At 40.8% G+C, this 20485-nt stretch overlaps 3 protein-coding genes across 3 annotated transcripts; 2 read left to right on the top strand and 1 right to left on the bottom strand.

The window, feature by feature from the left end:
• Nucleotides 1-15716: 15716 nt before the first annotated feature.
• On the top strand, nucleotides 15717-17664 carry LOC115622805 (putative uncharacterized protein DDB_G0291608). Its single transcript, XM_030516873.1, has one exon. It carries the CDS (start codon nucleotides 15722-15724, stop codon nucleotides 17438-17440), a length of 1719 nt encoding a protein of 572 aa, XP_030372733.1. The 5' UTR covers nucleotides 15717-15721; the 3' UTR covers nucleotides 17441-17664.
• A 205-nt stretch (nucleotides 17665-17869) lies between these two features.
• Nucleotides 17870-18826, top strand: LOC115622811 (vesicle transport through interaction with t-SNAREs homolog 1A). The gene is made up of 2 exons (XM_030516878.1): nucleotides 17870-18007; nucleotides 18088-18826. Exons 1-2 carry the CDS (start codon nucleotides 17911-17913, stop codon nucleotides 18690-18692), a joined length of 702 nt encoding a protein of 233 aa, XP_030372738.1. The 5' UTR covers nucleotides 17870-17910; the 3' UTR covers nucleotides 18693-18826.
• A 337-nt stretch (nucleotides 18827-19163) lies between these two features.
• Nucleotides 19164-20008, bottom strand: LOC115622812 (ras-related protein Rab-14). Its single transcript, XM_030516879.1, has 2 exons — nucleotides 19769-20008; nucleotides 19164-19700 (listed from the first exon to the last, which is right to left on the bottom strand). The coding sequence occupies exons 1-2, from the start codon at nucleotides 19946-19948 to the stop codon at nucleotides 19245-19247; spliced, it is 636 nt and encodes a 211-aa protein (XP_030372739.1). The 5' UTR covers nucleotides 19949-20008; the 3' UTR covers nucleotides 19164-19244.
• Between the last annotated feature and the right edge of the window lie 477 nt (nucleotides 20009-20485).

Consider the following 20485-nt stretch of genomic DNA (forward strand, 5'->3'; position numbering starts at 1 on the left):
CCTACAATTCAGCGGCACAGCAACGCAAGCCAGATACGCTAGTATGTATTAAATGTACATGAATACAAAAACAAATCGGCACATAACATATACATATTGAATTATAAATGAAATACGCATATGTATAAGCTCACAAAAAAATTAAAAGGATTTTCCACCTCAGAGTTCATTTAAAAAAATATTTATAGCGACATGATTATTTATTTAAATTCATTTATAAATATATGTAGTATATCTATCTCAGTTACACCAACGAGATATATGTATATGCTCAACTTACATAATATACGATGCTACGATAAAATTCCCCCACCAGGTCAACAATCGCTCGTATCGAGCGACATCAAACAGACAATCAGCGCATAGACTTTACGTCCACCCTCTATAAAACTTTATTCGCTCCTCACAACATCGCAAAAAATTCCGCAGACACGATTGTCCGCGCCAGACTCTTATATACTCTATGTACAACCCCAAACAACATTCTTTCGAAAAAAAAAACTCTGTAAAAAAGAGTGAAAATTTGGATGGGGATTCAAAAATTGAAAACGCCCCTAACAAACTTTGAATTTTATTCTGAAACTACAAATTCGTATCTTATTTAGCGGTAAACATATATCATTAGTATGTAGTCTAGGTTCGGAATTGTCATTTTCTGGGATCCTTAGGTTGGTTGGTTGGTTCCTTAAAAAAATATCCCAACCTATAAATTGTGATTACGTGGTACAGAGTTCGGAGGGCTTTATACTCCGTGCTGAACGGACTAACGGATCATCACTATGCTCGTGACCCTGTATATAACTGGGGATTCAGTAAACTCTTCAAATGAGTTGGGTTTTTTCAAGCTTCTTACGAACAGAGGGGAGGGGGAGCAAACGGTCAAACATGTACATATGTCTAACATAACTGGTCTTGAGAAGTTTTACACACCTCTATTTGACAGTAACATACAATAAAACGATTTGAAAGTACTCTTTGGCTGCAGGGTATAATTAAATGACCTGAAGCGCTGTCGAGACGCGATGGGGATGAACGATGCTCGATGTGCGTGGAGTAAAGAGCTGTAGGTGCTTCATCAATTTCAGATGGGTCGAATAACCTCCTGCTGCCTGTGGCGCCAGCGGGCGGAACAGCAGCATTCCGGAGAGGGAATGATGGGTTCACGTTCTTGTGGGTGTAGAGTAAGGTGTGTGCGGTGTGTGCGTGTTTTCACCAACCACATACACACAGGCTACTCACATACTCAAACATACTTCCTCTACAACGTCCATATAGCTAGAAGCATTTCATGGACGTCGCCATCATCCTCGTTGGTAGTAGCAAAGTTTCATTTTACGTTGTTGCTACCGGCGCGCAACCCTCCTCAGCGGCAGGACTTTCAAGGATTTCCGACCGACATCAGACGCCGACAGACGACCCAAGCAACTATAACACGTAGAAAACCTACGAGTGTAAGAGTGCTAGAGTCGCAACGAGGCAAGGGGTATAGTGTGAAGAAGGTAATGCCAACGAACGAGCTGAAGAAGCAACATCAGTGCAGTAAAAAGCGTCGAGGACGAGGACGACTCGACTCAGGTTACTGCGTCATGGCAGCGCCCCGAATATACGAGTATACTTGTATAAAAAACCCCAGCGCGAAAACTGCTCTGACATAAAACCCCGACAGCAAAATTGTGAAGGGCATATAAGGGTGTATGGAAAAAAATTTATATATATATATATGTATGTATACTTGAGTGAATGCCCAGAGGTGGCGAAAATAATGTATATACTATAATAGCATGTTGGGGAACGGCTTATGTAGACACAGCTGTAATATTTTCATTCAAAAGCTGATGTAGATATCTAAAAGCTCTACACTTAAGGGGATCAAAGGATCAATGGAAAATAAAGTGCACTAGAAGAATTAGTGGTAAGTAATGTGAACAAGAAAAGAACAATACAAACTACTCAATAAATTCATTCATATTCAAAGCATTGCATTGCGTCACCCGATATCGGGTAATACGAGTATTATTGATTTTGCTATTTTAAGCCTACTCAAGACCCCTTAACTACACCGAAGCTTATCATATTTCAACCGTATGAGAAGTTCCATAAAATTTTCCATTATATCATTCCTTTATTTACACAAAATCTATTTACACCCCCGCATCTATATGGGTATGGGTGTATGGGTGTGTGTATATAAAATAAATATTACTCGAAACCATAGCGAATCCAACTAACAGCTCTCACACCATAATCAAAGCGATTGTATACCAAAAATGAATGGCTTTATGTAGCCAAAAGCCTCAGTTGCCCCGTTCCATGTTTGGTTCGACAGAGCGAGGCGATTATCGCACGAGAATACGAGAATACGAGTATACTACGATACATGCCATGTAGCTTGGTATAGATACAGATACAACGATGCTCAGATACAGCTACAGATACATACAGAACGGAAAATGTATGTTTGGAGGCAAGTGAGCGGCATTGGTGAATGGTGGCTATGAATTATACCAGTTCGGTTTGGCTTCGGGTCGGGTCGGAACGAGTCTCGGTTTCGGTTTTGGTCTCTGTTTCTGCTTTAGATGGTAAATGTAGCCTCGACAGCTGCTTTATAGCCGGCAACTGGCCGTGCTAGTTGCTGCTGCTAACTTCTTATTTGGGTTGTCGGCCCGACATAAGCCTCTTGGGCTTTGAAAAATGCTCCGATTGCTTTTATTGTTGTTGTTGCTGTTGTTGTTGTTGTTATTATTATTGTTGTGGATGCTGCTTCTATTGTTGTTGTTGGTGTTATTGTTGTTGTTGTTCATACACGACTTGGCATAGCTTCAATTCTATAGGCATCGTTGAAACTCAGATGATGGCACTTGAACCGTCGCACTAACAGCACCACCAGTTCTCAGCTGGGGCTTAGGGGCATATAATGGGGGTATAGTACGAGGAATTTTGCTTTCAGTTATTCGCTCGCTTGCTTGCTCGCTCTGACTGTATGTCTGTCACATACCCGAGAAATCGAACGACCCGCACATTCATTCGTTTTGCTGGCACAGCTTTCGATAGATGCTAATCTATCTTTATTGTACAAAAGATGTCGAGAGGATGTGTATGCGAATGGGGGCATAAAGAAGTCTGACGGTCTGTCCGCCCCACCGTCCGTCTGTCTGTTGGCCCATTTGTCAGCCAGTTTCGTCCGTTGAGACGGTTTGTCGGTAGAGTCGGTCTGACCGTTTTTCAAAAGGGGGGTGCTATAAATATAAATGGTTTTGGCACCGTTGTGTATTGGTTTTCAAGTTGAATTCGATTTTGGTGTGAGCTTCAAAAGGAATTCCATTTCAAAGCAGCCTTCATAGGAAGTATATACATAAGTATAAGTATATATACTCGTATATGCATTAAGGTAAAACTCGTTGTGAACGTTGAGTTGATTGGGTCAAAAGTACAGTTGTGTAGTCCGAATCAAGTACAGTGGTCTAGATTTAATTTATAACTTCCGTATGAAAAGGATAATATTTTATATATTCTTGGTCTGACCTGTTAATTTATTTTCTGGGGATCTATTTTGAAGATGCTTTGCTTTGGTTGGTAAATCAGGACTATTTAATTTGATCATCGTTAAAAGCTTTGAAGAAAATGAATATGCTTATGTTTATGAAATACATTCTTACTATCTATGAATATACGCGTATAACATAAAATTGGATATCTTCCAAAAAAAAAATCGTTGTGAAAAACTGTTAAAAGCAGAGCTTAACTTGTAGTGAGGGGTGTGAACTGTTTTTAAGAATTTATCTTAGAAGAAAGAAGGCTACAAATATAAGTATTGCTATCATTCTACGAATAAGTGCAGATATATGATATAGCACAGTTGGTCAGGAAGAAAGAAAGAAGACTCAACATTTTGTGAGTGATACAATCTTTCCACTCTAGAAGATCACTCTCTTCTGTAACAAATTACCAACCACAGTTTTTCCCTTACGGCGTTCTTATATGTTTTTCTCGTTTCATCCGATTACCACTCACATTAAGAATTTAAAGACCTTCCTTGCCGCTTCCAGATTTCCAGGCTATCCACACACCCCGACGAGAAAGAATCTCGCAAAGTGGAAGGAAAAAATGCACGAAGCTGAAATGCGAAGCGAACGTATGAACGTACAGCAAGAGAGATATAAAACCCAGATATGGAAACGGCAATAAACTCGTAAGCAGCATTGAACATAGAAGGCAAGGGGATTGGGATTACTAAGAGCGTTGCGACGACGTCGACATCGGCGGCAGCGACGCTGCTAGCGCTCAGAGCTAGCGTCAGCAGAGCTGCAACACAGCAGAGACAATCATCGACGAGGGAACTGGAGAGACGACAGGCACAAAGGAAATTACGAGGAAAAAATTCAGGTCCCTATGGTACTTTTGGGTGCGACAGTCACTCGCATAGATAGATAGATAGATAGATAGATATATACGGACTAGCAGGCAGACAGACGTGCAGACTGGTATTAAGTATTAAGCTGCAGGCAGGCATCACATTGTAAGTATATATACATATATATATATAAATATATATAGAGAGATTATAGAGCGCAGAATGGAAGAGCAAGATACAAGATGCACAGATACCTACTCATAAAACCGAGGTAGTAGCAACAACAACTACAGCAGCAGCGCTACCACATCGATGGCAAGCCAAAGCCCAAGCCCCGGACATAATCAAAAAAGGTAATGGAAAAATACTATCGCCTGGCTGTTGCTACAAATGCGTCCATCGTCATCGTCGTCGTCGTCGTCGCTGAGTGCCGAGTAATATTATACCATGAAAAGGGACGACGAAGAGTCGAGAGGATGCTTGGGACAGATGTTAGAAAGCGCGGAGGGCGAAGCGGCCGCCTTGAGGGGTTCGTTTCGGTTCAATATAATACATAACCATAATAAATTCTATGGCTAAATCCCCGCTCTGTAGAAAAAGGTCATAATAGATGAGCTTGCTAAGGTTGTGTGCGTGTGCATACACACACACACAAGTACGTGTCCATGTGTATGAGTGTGAGTCGTCGTTATCGTCGTTAGCATTCGGTTTTTGTGCAAAAGGCAAAAGGAAAGGTCATTTTCTTCAATGCTTCTTTCGCCTGTTTACTCAGCTTGTTTGGTGAAGGTTGCCAAAGGCTTTCAGTAGTCCCCCTACCTTCGCCCACCGGGCCTCCCCGCCCACCCATTAAATGACCCCTAGCTGGCCCACAATGAACAGTTGGAAACTTTTTTGCTTTGCTGACCGACCAAGTATGTCCGTTGTTTGGTTGCTTTCGATAACGGCTGCTGGAATATACTCGTAATAGAGAAATGTCAAGTCATCAAGACGGTGCATCCCAGCATCTCAACATACCAGGGTTTCCAAAGCTTGCCAACTCATCCACCCATCTAGACACCCATTTCGGTAGCTGGCGTTGTCGATGACGATGTTAGGTTGCTGTGGTTTTCTACCTTTACCAAACACTTCTTTGATTATTTCCATTATATATGTATATATACATATGTATGTACAAATAATTCTATATACTTTGCCACCACCAAAGATACATCAAAGCACCATCGACCCGAACCGAACCAACCCGAATTGAACTGAACAAAGCTGAACTGAGCTGAGCTGAGCGTTACCCATTTCCCTTGGCTCAGTCTGAGACTCTGGCTCTTATTAAAACTAATCCATCAAATTGCTTTGGGCGACCCACAACTACAACAATAATGGATTTAACTACGTCACATTGTTGCTGTTGTTGCCCAGTTATTATTGTTGCTGTTGCTCTTGTTGTTGTTGGTCGTGCTGTTCTTGTTATTCATATTCATGTGAACATACCGGGCAGCAGCAATACTTCAACTTACAGATATACACACGTCATAGTGGTATCAACTTCTCAGCATCTTTTAGATACCTCTACCTCTCTATATGTATGTATGTCTCTACGTGTGTGTGTGTGTGTGTGCTTGTGAGATTGAGCGTGAGTATTGGTTTGTGTGTTCGTTGGGGAAAAAATGTTTGGCATGGAATAGATTTTTCTGTATATGTTGTATACTTAATGCATATACATATACGCTTATATATATACCGCATACATAGCTTTGTGTCAAGAATCTCGCAGCTGAAACTTTTCTTAAAGTTAAAGACGCTCAATGTGGGTAGGATATATGTACGAGTATGTATAGGAATACTTACAAACATACCAGACATATATGGAGCATATTTCGAAACTTGTTTTATTTGGCATGATGCCAAATTTATTGTTCTATATGTATGTATGTATAACATTGTATGTTTGATTGTATGCATATTATGTTAGTATATATACTTGTCTACAAGCGACTGTTCAGATTAGAGTGGACCGTCAGGTACACCGTCATGGATATTTAAATAATCATATAGTTCGTTGGAGAGGGAGAGTTCTTCGAACCTCTAGAATGCTGCTAACTCTACTTTAGGGACATGAATTGGTAAGATATTTCTCTTGCGACACATATATACTATAGATCATATTTTGTGTACATTTTGGTGATTATCTTTGTTTAAATTTAATTTTTTTCTAATAAAAATATATCTATGATATCACTTATTAATAAGTCCCTATATGTGGACATGATTATCATAATATATTTATAAAATATTATGAGATTATACACTATTTTATAATCTGTGTTTATAAAGCATGTGTTCAGATCAAGTCTTAGTTATGACTTGTAACCTAAAATTAAACGGAAATGGAAAATGGGAAGTTCAACAGCAAAAGCAATTACTACAACAAACTATTACGGTGACAAAACTATATGTTGATTTATCTGTTACTTGTATCCAAGGCATTTGCAGTGGATTCTTATGTCATAGAGCATTAGTCGCACCCCAATCAATAGGCTCCAATAGGAAACGCCTGCACCCACCACAGATTTTTTTACTTCGAAGCTCCCTTCAATTGACTTCTAACGAGTTCAACAATTTTATAAGAAAGTCTTGAGGTATAGTACAGCAATAGGCAGTCACAACAGCCGAATCTGCTCCCTAAAAGCAGTTTCCGCTCACTGAGTACCAAAGCACAACCCTCTGGGAGATGCGTACACAATATTAAATAGTTCATTGTTGTCTCCTCATTGTTCTATGCCAAAACTGTTTAATTAAAGTTTCGATAATTACACACACATCCAGAACAAAAGGGGTTATTGTATGTATTTATATAATAAGACCCTGCTCGAAAAATGTTGTACTAATGTACAAGGTGCTTGTGACCGATTATTTGACCAAAAATCACATTTTAACCATTAACCACTCGCCGTATTCACCTGATATGGCACCGTGCGACTTCTACCTTTTCGGAAAAATGCATTTGCCCATGAAAGGAAAGCGTTATGCAGACGTAGAGGCCATTCAAAGGCGTGCACCGACATACTGGCGGCCATACCGGCCAACGAGCTAAAACACTCGTTCGACATGGTTTTGGATCATGCAAAAAGCTGTATTGAAGCAGAAGGAGACTATTTTGAATAAAATAAATTGATTTTGCCGAAAAAACCATAGCCGCTAGTATGCCGGTGCAAGCCTTTTGAATGGCCTCTACGTCTGCATAACGCTTTCCTTTCATGGGCAAATGCATGTTTCCGAAAAGGTAGAAGTCGCACGGTGCCATATCAGGTGAGTACGGCGAGTGGTTAATGGTTAAAATGTGATTTTTGGTCAAATAATCGGACACAAGCGTCGATCGATGAGACGTCGTCGACGTCGTCAGTCAATTTGTGCGGAACAAACCATGCACACACCTTTCGTAAGCCAAAATGTTCAGTCAAAATGCGATAAATCGATGTTTTGGAGATGTTCAATTCCATTTCCATCAATTTCAATGATGATTTCGGCAGATTTTTGATGAATTCACGCACAGTTTCGATGGAATTTTCGGTGATCACGAATTTTGATTGGCCCACATGTTGATCGTCATTTATGTCCTCACGACCACTTTGAAAACGTTGAAACCACTCGTGCACTCTGCTACGGGATAGGCAATCTTCGCCATAAACTTGTTCCATCAATGGAAACGTTTCGGTAAAAGTTTTACCAATTTTAAAACAAAATATAATGTTGGCTCTTTGTTCGAAGCTCATTTTCGCACCGACAAACATACTGACACTTAAAACGCAATAACTTCACTTCCAATCGATGAAATGTCATGAAATTCTCACTAGACAATCGATAAAGATAGCAGATTCTAACGCACCAGTCGACATATAGATAGCACCACCAGGGGGCGCTAGATTCAAAAGGTCCTGTTTATTTTCGTACGCACCTTGTATATTATACTCATTATATGTTTTTATTATTATTGGTAATAAATGTACATATCTGTATCGCAAAAACATTGCCTATAATTGAAAATTCATTCGAGTTACATGGACGTAATCATGAAAGGGGCTTACATTTCTGTAGAAATAGCTTTAAGATCTTTCAAATCAATAAAATTGATTTCTCTTTTTATAAATAAGGTTCAGCCAATTGACGCTTAATTAAAGACCCGAGCAAACAAAACAAAATCAAGAACAGCAATCATAACACCGATAATACATAGGTGCTAGCATTTTTTTCTTGTCTGCTATAATTTTGGATACATAACACAGACATACTTGTACGAAAATATAAACATACATACATGCATATCTTTATATACACATATATACACCACCAAAACGAACATATCGTAATTATAGATACCGAAAATTCAGGCACAGAGACACGCATATTGACAGACCCAACCACATACATTGATGAGAATATAAAATATTAAGGGAAAAAATAATATTACGGCGTTACGCCTCAACATATGTATAGGCATAACCCATCGGAAACTCTATTTGTGTTCCTACTAAACGACCCGGCAGAGAATCTGAACAGAAACAATAACAAAAACAACCGAACACAATATTCAGTCGAGTCGAGTCGGCAAACATAAAGCCCCAGAGCACAAGGTGGATGGATGACTATGGATGTGGTGGATGTATAGGCCGGTGGATTGGGGCACCGACTCTGAACAACCGAGCCAGCTGAACAGCAGCAGCAGAAGCACCCCAAACATCGGACAACTTCGGCTAGCTAGTTCGTGAAATGTCGAGTTGTCTGGTGGCCTGTCTGGCTGTCTGGCTATCTGCTCATCTGGCTGGCAGACTGTCTCACTGACGTTCAGTTGCTGTTGTCTCTGCCGGCTCTGTATTTGCTTTGCACGTCTGACGCCAGCGTCGCAGTCAGCGTTAGCTCCGACGGCGACTGCGAGTGGTGTTTTGTTCTGTTCTGTGCTGATGCGCACCCGTCCTTGCCTTCTTTCTGCCTCTCCTCTTCCGCACTTCTCCCTGCCAGTCTACGGACTACCAGCCTGCCAGCCTGCCTGCTCGCCTGTGTGTTTGTCAGCATTACTTTTGCTCTGCCGTCGCTGCTGCGCTGCTGCTGGTTTGGTTTTGGCTTGTTTGGGATTAAATATTTCCTATAGATGGGAAAAACGAGTCGGTCGGTCGTCGCGTCGAATTCGAGAAGGTCGGTGGTCGCTGTTGCTGGCGATGTTGTCGTTAGTTTTCATTTCATTTTGTGTTGAGCGTTCGTCTGAAGCGGTTCGGTCGTCGTTGACTGGCGTACGGTTATCGTATCTCAGTTTCTCTTATTGGATGGATGTACGCTAAAGTCGGGTTATACTTGTATTTCAACGCCCTCGATTTATATATATGTACAAATATTTATATGTATAGAAGCGGGTTGTGCGCGAGTTTCGGCATAAGATTTTGAACGAGTATTTTGTGCAGACATTGCTTGGCATAGACCCTGTCATCGTATTTAAATCGTGAGTACCACTGTGCGGATGTGTGATATGTGTGCTTTTGGTGTAAACAAATGGGGTCTTGAGATTTGTGCGTGTGTGCGTATATGTGTAATTAAGGCCGCTGCCGCTGCTACTGCTGATATCACATTTGCATGCCACACGGATAGCGGAAGCAGCGCCAAGAGCAGCGACAGCTGAGCTGAGCAGCAAGTGGAGAATACGTGTGTGTGTGGGAGTGTGAGTGTGTGCATGCATGTAATTGTTTTTTATACCCTCTACTCGAAGGGTGAAAGGGTATGCTAGTCCCAAGCGCCAAATGTAAAAGAAGGCGGAATAGATCCCATGTTAAAGCTGCGTTAACCTGTCTGTCAAGAGCTTTTGAACCATAACAGCTAGGAACACCAAACTTGGCATGTCTTATTAATACTCACACCCAATTAATATACATAGCCCCCAAAGCAGACATCTCACTCAGAAAATTTGGTATTTATGAGGCTTATAATAAATCAAGACAACCTTAAGTCAAATCTAAGTCGATGCACTATATGATATAGCTACCTTAGGAACGGCTTATTTTAATAGAAGAACTGCGAAGGGAGAGAGAGTAGCGGCGCGTACAGAGTATGTAAGAGTCGGGATTGCGCCTCTTTAGTGTTTTACTCGTTTATTTAATTCTTTGTTCCCATCGTCGTTCTGCATTTGTTTTGTTTGTTTGCGCTCTCTGTTTGTTTGACTGACTGATAGACTGTGCGACGCGTCGGCGAAAATAAATGCGCATGGGAGGCGTGTCAGCGGCGGCTTGCAAATTGTTTTGGTTTGGACGTTTATTGTTTTGTTTCTTTCGCTTTTATGTTTGCCTTTTACGGTTGGCGCTCTCTCTGCGTGCACCTTTGTATGTGTGTGTGTTTGTTTGTTTGTATAATTGTGTTAGCATGCTCGCATGTCTCTGATAAAAGGACGTTGGCTTCTGTGCGGCGCCAAGACCAGCTGTTTTAGGTTTTAAATCTCATGCATGTAGTATGTGCGCGCTTGAATGGGTGTTTTGTGTGTTACGGTTACCCATTTTAATTTGTCCTTGTAAGAGCATGTATTCTTGCCCTTGCCAATAAGCAAGTGTTTGTTTGTACAATTAGTGGTTTATTTCTCTGATTGGCAGCATTTTTATTCTAAACAGCTGATCTGTTTACCGTTACTGTTCCGCTTCGTTTTTATGTAACTTCATCATGAAATACGTGTGTGCATATGTATGTACATATGTATGTACATATGTACATAAGCTATTTGTGGGCCCATTCAGACCCCCACTCTAAGATACAATCAGATGGCATGCTTGATTATTTATATTTGTGGGGCGGTGTGGTTATTTTAACATCAACTTTACACTTAATAGTTTTTTATTTATTTAGTACATACTTATGTATGTACATACATATAGTATGTACATATATAATTTGATAAAAATGGGCGGTACCACACCAGCTACCTTAGGAGAAAATGCCATTATTACGTGGACGATGAGTAACCGTATCTACAACGGGGGGCGCTTCTAAGATATTAATTTTACCATCGAGTGGTGTACCATTCTAAATTTCTAACTGATTGGACTTCTTTGTTGGGGCTTTTCTGTCATCTAGTATATTTCGCGTTTATTAATAAAGTGGAAAAGCGAAAAAATTTATATTATTGGGCGGAAAAAACATGAAAATAAATAAAAGCATAATTTTATTCTATTTGCTATTTGCTATCCCTCGCCTTCTATGTTCACCGTTAAATATTGGTTATAACTTGATTTAAAAACAGCTCCACAGAAGGTTGATGTATACGTTCCATCACCCCAGAACATATTAGGCTAGAAATCGTTGGTCACAGAAGGGAAAAAGGCAATCAGTGTATATCATTACAGTCAGCATTTTGACAAAATTGATGCGAAGTTAACCGGCATTTGGCCACGATGACGCACCAGCATATTCGTCATTATCGTGGGCAAATTCTACGAACTGCTTTATAAGTTGCCATCCACTTGGGGGACTTCCCTCCCTTCGTCATCCTTTTTTTATTCTCAAACAAAAAATGACTTGGAGGAAAGTAAGTCCGGCTTTAACCGTTATTCTATAGCAGATACGGGAGCCTACTTTGGATATATTAAAAAGACACATGTTTTGAAAGCGTTAAATTAAGCTACAATTAAGAAATCAATGGTATTACGTTCGAGTTCCAATTAGAATATGAAAACATAAAAAAAAATAGCTTTACCACAAAGCGAACACAATCTTCAGTTATACCTTAGCAATATGTATCGCATATGAAAACATTTGTTACTTTAAAGAAGTATGAATGAACTTTGATCTAAAAGGTACAGCCAACAAAACGTGCACAGTTGGGATATAAATTGTGTAACTAATGGAAAAATAGTCCATCAATATGCATTAGGAAATGAAATTTTTAAACTTCCCTCCAACTGCACATTTTTATATTTTAAATAAAAAGAGGCCATAAAGCAAAGCTAAGCCCTAAATTCTATATTCATTTTCAACAGAGCTCAGATAAAATTCATTTTATATGTCACGGTCATAAAAGCAGAAAGGCAAAACATCTAACCAATCCACCTTGAACCCAACGCCGAGCGTCGAACGCATCCATGACGAGAAAACCAATCGCACAATTACCTGACATCGAACGAACCTAAAACTTTTTATTTTTGCTGCCGCAGCTGAACAAGAAATACTTCGAATGTATAACATAAAAATAAAGAGCAGTCGTAGTGGTAGGTAGACGTATAGAGCAGAGTACTAGGCAGACAATAGAGCGCTGGAATACAGATATGTACAAAAGATATGTGCGGCAGCAATAATGATGGCAAACAACCAGAGAAGGTAGACAGACATAATACGACCCGGCCAGGCCAACCAAGAACCGAAACCAAAATCAAAACTGAACCGAAGTGAGTTTGCCACAACGCTTAAGTATGCTGCTGCTTGATGATGATGACGAAGATGATGATGCACGAAATTTTACGAAGTCCCCAGCAGCTCGAAATGTTGAGCGGTTGCTGTAGGCAGCCTTGGTATTATGGCTATGGATAGGGGCAGAGGTAAGGGATGGACGCGGGCGCCGTGAAAGGCGGCAACTCGAAGCGATTAAGATAAAGTGCCAATCGATATAAGGGAAAGAAAGCGGACGAGCAAGATGTAGCTACCAGCTACGAGTTACCAGCTATACTCGCCCATAGTCCCCTCACCGAGCTAGCTAGCTGACTAGAGCTGTATGTGTATATAGAAAAGACATGAAAGGAAATATAAAACCATTTATAAAGCAAGTCAGTCAGGGGAGATTTGAATTGGAATTGATGGTGTAGCGCACTCGAGAATATGGCATGGGTGTGCATGCTATACATATATAAATATATAAATATGTATGTATGTATATATGGGTGTTTGTATCTCTGTATGTTTGTAAATGTGTGCGTTGGTATTTTGCAAACGAATCGAGTCGTGGTGTTGTATGTATGGATGTGTCAAGGTACAAACGTGCTGCTGCTCTATCTTCTTCCTTTACTTCTTCCTTGAAAACAAGGATGAGGAAGGGTTCGGTTCGGGTTTGGTTTTTGTTTTGGAATTGGATTTGGACTCGGCTAGGGCTTTGTGTTGAAAAAGATTCCGGCACAAAGTTTCTCCTTCTCGCTCTGCATGATAATGCAAAAAGTGCCGAGAACAGAAAAAATGTTTAGACTGGTAGAATCACGGGTATTTGACTTATGTATACCCTTTAAGAAACTGGAAAATTACGATATCGTAATAAGCAAAGAATCTTGTAATACAAAACCTGGTATTTTATACCGATAATTTCTATGACAGAATATAGTGAAACATTATAAAAAATTGACAAATACCAAATTTAGTTAAGATATCGAAATAAACAGAAGAGATTTTAATAGTAAGAGTGATCGTTCCTAAGGCAGCTATATAAAATGAGTTGGTTATATATGTATGTCTTGTAATAAACTGAGTTTGCGAATGGATAAGATAAGTCTACATGCCAATTTTTAGTCTTCTTAGCTATTATGATTCCAAAAATCTTTACGTTCATACGGATGAACAGGCGGGCATGGCTATAGATACATATAGTATTTCGCTGATTTCAAACGTATGTACACCATAGTGCCTCACTTCTCCTTCTAACGGTTACATACATAATGAACGCCTTAGCATACCCTTTTATGCTTCAAGAACAGGGCAACCAAATAAGAGAAAAAACGACCAGCTGGCAAATGGTAACCACCCCTAAGTAAATGGAAAAGTTGACGCAGCTCGGCTGAAAGATAAAACCCAATTCCGTAAATCCAAGCTAAATGAAAAAACAAAAAAAAAACTGCTAATGACTTAACAGAAAATGTATATTAGGTATATATATTATAAACGGAAATGGGTCTGAATGCTTATACGTACATATGTACAAGGGGAACAACCGGAAATTCTTAGCAGGCTAATTTCAATCTACTCACTGTTTTTAGAGCGAATTTCAAAATAAAACGGACATGCTGCTTGTATTAAGTCATCTTACACCTCAACGCTGATTATCCAAAGACCGGCTCTGACTCAGGTGTTTTTCGATATATAATTCTGCCGCCTTGCTGCCTTGTGTGCCTCCCCCAGCATCAGCAGCAGTGGCAGGCGCAGAGGCGGAAAGTCGTTTGCTCGGTCGTTCGTTCGTTAGTTGGTAGGTTTAAAAAAAAAGCTTGTAGCTCTCGTCGTCGGGTCTGCTGGGGTCTAAAGCATGACTCAGCAGCTTGAGGTGCGACTAAGATGTTCGCTTTAGGCAAGCGTTGCTGTTGTAGCCTCGCTGATAGCTGGTTGTACATATATGTATGTATACATATGTAGAATGTATGTGTATATGTGAGTGTGTGTCTGTGTTATACGATATGGGCGCCCCATATTGGACGTACGACTGTTTCAAGTTTTTGGTTCAAAAAGGTATTATCGATTTCTAAAAGGCGTACGCATACCACAGACGTTGGCTCAGCAGCTTAATAGGTGCGCCTGTATATACATAAATACATACACATGCATGCATACATACATATGTATGTAGCCACACACATATAAGTTTATTGTCGTATCTTGAGACCGACTGATGATATATTATTATTATAGCTCTTGAGTATGTACATATGTATGAATTTTTATATATATTTTAAGTGCTTTGCAGCTTGTGTGCAGATGGTGTATTTTAGACAACTATAGCATTTATTTTTACCTACACACATACAGTAGATATGTATGTACATACCTGATGTATATGTATGCTCAGAGTTTGCTTATAGTTTTCGATATAAAACAATATGCGGGTTGGTGGGCGTCCTTCGGGCCTAATTAAAATGATTCATCGTATTTTTTGCATTGCATTTGAGATTTCACACAACAAATTTAATGATTGGGGACTTAAGATAAATAACGCAATTGACCCACACGTACACATGTAAATACGTATGCATGTGTGTGCACACATTTGTTATAGCATTTGCCACTTGATTTATCACAATCATGTCATTGCACTACCTTCTCTGTATTACTCCGTTCAAAATATGTATTTACGTTGGTGAAACTATAGTTTGTTAGTTGTGCGTTTAGCACAAAATAAATTTTTAGAACACTTGTTGCTGACCCGCCGCGTCCAGCTGTTTTGCATACACACAACTTATGCACGTATATTCATATTTACCGTTGCATTCACATCGTTGCCAGATCAATTGAACATAAGAGCGAAGTTCAAAGCAGAGGAAGAGCAACGAATAAGAAGAGATGTTTAAGTAAATTAGTTTTCACCGGTTCCAATTTTCCAAATTTCTAAAGTATTTTGTCTTTTTACATTGCAGTTGCAACGCCAAATTGCATCAAGAAACTATAATGCCCACAATACGCCGTTGCTGTATAGTGGGCTGCAATTCCAATTCCCGTCAAAGTCCTAATATGCAATTTTTTGCATTTCCACGCCCAGATAATCCATTTCACAAACTCTGGAAGGAGGCGTGCCACGCATCGCTCCGTCGTATTTTGCCCTTCAAGAAGCCTGTTGTCTGCGCCCTACACTTCGATCAAAGCTGCCTAGGCGGACGACGTTTACAATCGAACGCCCTACCCACGCTGAGGTTGGAGGTGCCCTCAAATCTGGAAGCTATTGAAGCACAAGCCATGGTGGAGGAGATCGAGCGCAGTCGCAAGTGTGCATTCATAAATGCCGTGGTGTACGAGTGGCTCGTACGTGCCAACATCAATCCACAGCTGAGGGGCAGCATCACACATGGCATGATTAAGGAAAAGGCTGAGAATGCACGTCAGGTGATCGGCAGCACTTCATTCATGGCGGACAATCGTTGGCTGAATCGCTTTCGCGAGACACATCTACAAGGTTTTGCACAAAAACTGGCCGGCAATCAGCTAAAGCCGATGGGCACATCACTTTGGATACCCGATATTGTTCAGGATCTGTCGCATTTGTTCCCGCCGGCCAGTGCCGAGCGCGTTGCCAAATTGGAGGATATGCCCGAGCAGTATATGACATATATGCAACAATATGGCGAATACGAGGAAGACGAGGATAGCATGGATATGAAGGAGCAGAGCTATCAGGAGCAACAACAGCAAACACACTACGCACTGCAACAGCAACAACAACAGCAGCAACAACAGCAACACATGCAACAACAACATCAATTGAGTGCAGGCTGGCCGCCTTACGGACATCCCCCTCCGGTGCCACATCCGCATCCCGGCTTCAATGGCTTCAATGACTTTTACTTTGAGCGTCATCAGCAGCAATTGCAGCAACAACAGCTGCATCATCATCAGCAGCAACAGCACATGCAACCTTATCCACCGCTTCACGGAATGCCACCTCGTCATCCGTCCTTAACACCGCCACAGCAGCGTGAACCATTCCAGACACAGTTACCACCGAATGTGCCCCCGCCGCTACCTCAACGTCTCAGTCCTTTCCAGGCCGTGCAGTTACCCAAACGTCCCAAAATCGAGTCTCCCGATGATGATGAAGTGCAAGAAATCAATGCTTCCGCCACTCGCATATCGCCGCTGCCCTTAGCTGAATCCACCCTAGCCATACCCGATGTTAACGAGAATATAACGCCAAGTAGTCCGAGTTTAAAACAAAATCAGGAGCAGAACAACAACAGCAATGGGTCACCAAGCGGTCGTGACAGTGCCAGTAGCAAAGAAAATATGGAAAAAAAAAATGGTGGTCCCAGTGGCAAGTCGACGCCTGCGCTCTCACACAACAACGGTCAGAATTCCCCCGCGCCCACACCCTCCTGCAATTCTACACCTGCGTCCCCTAAGAAAAGCATCAATGGCTGTGGCAATAACAATGCAATAAATGGTAATGGCAGCGCTAGCAGTTCTGGTAGCCAAACTAATGGACACACCTCTCCAGAGCCCAACGGTATGCCCAGTGCTTTCAAGGAACTTGACACATACACACAAGCACTAGAATACCTCAAACCGTTAGAGGATTTTGTGCTATTCAAGGAAAACTTCCGTGCGATTGGTTTGCTCTCACAGCTGGAATTGGTGCTGCGGAAAGGGGACAAGGCTACACTGATCGAGGGTTAAGCGAGCCAAGCTTCCAGCCCGCCCACACATCCAATGACAAAAACACAAATGTGATTAAATTGAGCAGTGTATATGTATATACAGATATATGTGAAATAGTAAAATACTGATATTTGTACCTAGCGTTAATTTTCGCTTAAGTCATCGAATTAATGTTTTCCAACTGCTATGAAACTGTAAAACGTTCTATTATTATTTATTATTTTAATTTAAGCCACATTTTCAATGAGATTAAAATAGAAAATTTAAGTTATTTATATTGAATTCCTAGGAAGATTGTTTATTGTTTATTTTGGACTGGAAGTTGCGCGGGCAAATCTGAAACAAGTGGCAGCGTTAGCTGCCGTTAACTGGGTGGCAGCACCAGCAAACAAACAAGTATTTCCCAACACTTAAATACTCTGGTGGCATTGTGAACAGAATAGCAAAGTACGAATTATAAACAAATACGTATAAATTGCATAAAAGCAATGTCGCTTTTAGAACAATATGAACAGCAATACGCAGCACTAATTGCTGAAATAACCGCACATATAGGAAGACTCCAGCAATTACAAGCTGGCAGCAGTAAGTAAGATAGTAGCATATGTGCACACACAAACACTGACATATGCATGTATGTATATGCCATTTGCAAAAATAAACAGGCGACCGACATGAACTGTCCAACAAAATCGATGCAAGCCTGCCAGAGGCACAGGAGCTGCTTGAACAAATGGGACTGGAGGTGCGAGAACTTAATCCTGCACAGCGGAACAGTTTTAACAGCAAACTTCAGGTGGCTCAAGCAGAACTTAAACGCCTACAGACAGAATATAAACAAACGAAGGCCAAATTCCGGGCACAACCAAATACCTTCACCACACTAGACTTGGATAGCGCCGGTGACTACTACGAGGATGTATCTATTAGCAATGACCAAAGGCAGCGGTTGCTGGAGAACTCGGAACGCATTGAACGTACCGGGAATCGGTTGACAGAAGGCTATAGAGTGGCGGTGGATACTGAGCAGCTTGGCACGCAAGTGTTAAACGATTTGCACCACCAACGAGAAACACTGCAAGGAGCCAGAGCCCGCCTGAGGGAGACGAATGCAGATTTGGGTCGTGCTTCACGCACTCTAAACACAATGATGCTCAGAGCTCTTCGCGAAAAGGTCGTGCTGTATGGTGTGGGCGTATGTTTTGTGGTCGCTGTCGGTGTCAGTATCTATTTGACATTTGCGCCAGGTTCTTCGAGTACAACCGCATAGTTACAGGCAGCGGACGTGGCGTAGCACAGTCATTTGATTAATAGCCTAATTCTAGAATAATCTTAAAAGGCATTATTGGCACATTCCTTTGCAATGTAAATTGTTTATTTATTATTTAAAGTAAGCTGTGAATAATCACGGATTATTAATTTATTAGCCTTAGGTGGCATTTCAAGAAGCGGCCTAATTTACGTGTTTATGTATGTATGTACTATGAACTTATTTACTATTTTATTTATATTAATATAGTTAAAACTTGTTCGTTGGCTAGATGTGCCTTCAGTGGCATGACTTAGCATATATGTATGTATGTATGTGTGTATGTATGTAAACGCCTAAAATGTAGTCATGTTTAATTTTGTTCTCACTGTTTTTTTGTTTTTGGGACGTATTCTTGCATAAATTCGAAAATAATATTTACAAATCATAAAATTAACCAAAACGATAAACTACATATTCCTCACGTTAATAAATTAAATCAATATATAAAACAAATGCGTCTGCATTGAGTTCAGCGTCAACTTCTTAGCCAAACTCAATGTTCCCCAACTGCTAGCAACTACACGAGGTGCCCTCTTCATTGATCTCGGGCTCGGAGGCCGTATCGATTTGAAAACTTTTCTGTTCAAGGGCATGCAGCTCCATTTTGGAGCGGTTAGCCTGCACCAGCTGACGTGAGATGTCCTGAAACATTTCGTCGATACCCTCGCCAATCTTACAGGATGTCTTGTAGGTGGCACTTATCAGCGTGTGACATTGTTCGCAAAAGGCTTCCACCTCCTCGTCACTGACTTCCGGTTCACGACCCTCGAGATCGCTTTTATTACCACATATAAAGATCTTCGCATTCTCCGCATAGGTCACAATATCAAGCAAGTGTTGTGAAAGCGAATGAAAGGAGGCTGCATTATCCAAAGCAAAAACCAGAATAGCACCCTCTGCGAATTTATAGTAAGATGATGTTACTGAAGCGACACGCTCCATGCCACCAGTATCCCAGAGTTGGAGCTGCCATAGAACAAGCACATATTCATAAGTTTAATATTATATGGTTCTCGCTAGTATAGCTGCAGCACCTTTATTTGTTTATCGCCAACTTTATATTCCCGATCTATGTGATCCAGGCCAAGAGTCGACTTTCGATCCGATTCACTAACAAACGTGTTGTTGGTGAAGCGTCGAAATAGTGAACTCTTGCCCACGCCATAGTCCCCGCATAGTATAACTTTTTGTCTGGGTATTCGCACTGTCGCCATAATTAACGCGCACAACTTTGCTGCGTAAGTAATTTAATTAAATCGCAGACACAGACACAAAGAAAATAACAATGCCAAAACAGCTGTTCTCCAGACAATGTGACGGCACGGAGCTGCCACCTGGCAAACTAAATTATCGATAATAGTCGCAAAAAGCGCTCATTTCCAAATATTTGAATTCCGCAATTTCAGTCTTATATGTGTTTACTGTTCCCGTTTTTCAAATTGCCCGGTATGAAAGAAAATTGCCTCAAACAAATTATATTTGTTATTAAACAAAATGAGAGCGTAAGCCCTGATGTATAGTCGAAGTGGTTATCTTTAGTTAATACATTATACATAGAAGGTAATATATTTTATAGTCAGTGTTTACATCTATCATATATTGGATAACTACACAATTTCAAATAGGCATTTTCTCGGCGGGCTTGTGCTGTGTCTTGCTATGATAAGGTTCTATAAATAACTTGGGTCGACGATTCCAGTTAGAGTTGAACTCAAAAGATAAGCGACACTTGGTCTGAGTGCATTGCGTCG

This window comes from Scaptodrosophila lebanonensis, unplaced genomic scaffold, assembly GCF_003285725.1.
Source record: "Scaptodrosophila lebanonensis strain 11010-0011.00,11010-0021.00 unplaced genomic scaffold, SlebRS2 tig00000043-arrow-pilon, whole genome shotgun sequence".
Taxonomy (NCBI): domain Eukaryota; kingdom Metazoa; phylum Arthropoda; class Insecta; order Diptera; family Drosophilidae; genus Scaptodrosophila; species Scaptodrosophila lebanonensis.

What these genes read in the sequence shown, in the direction of transcription:
- LOC115622812 (XM_030516879.1), bottom strand. Translation starts at nt 19,948, where the DNA reads ATGGCGACAGTGCGAATACCCAGACAAAAAGTTATACTATGCGGGGAC. An exon ending in TTGGCGATAAACAAATAAAG is followed by an intron (nt 19,701 to 19,768) that starts GTGCTGCAGCTA and finishes GTTCTATGGCAG; the next exon opens with CTCCAACTCTGGGATACTGG.
- LOC115622805 (XM_030516873.1), top strand. Translation starts at nt 15,722, where the DNA reads ATGCCCACAATACGCCGTTGCTGTATAGTGGGCTGCAATTCCAATTCC.
- LOC115622811 (XM_030516878.1), top strand. Translation starts at nt 17,911, where the DNA reads ATGTCGCTTTTAGAACAATATGAACAGCAATACGCAGCACTAATTGCT. An exon ending in GCAATTACAAGCTGGCAGCA is followed by an intron (nt 18,008 to 18,087) that starts GTAAGTAAGATA and finishes AAAAATAAACAG; the next exon opens with GCGACCGACATGAACTGTCC.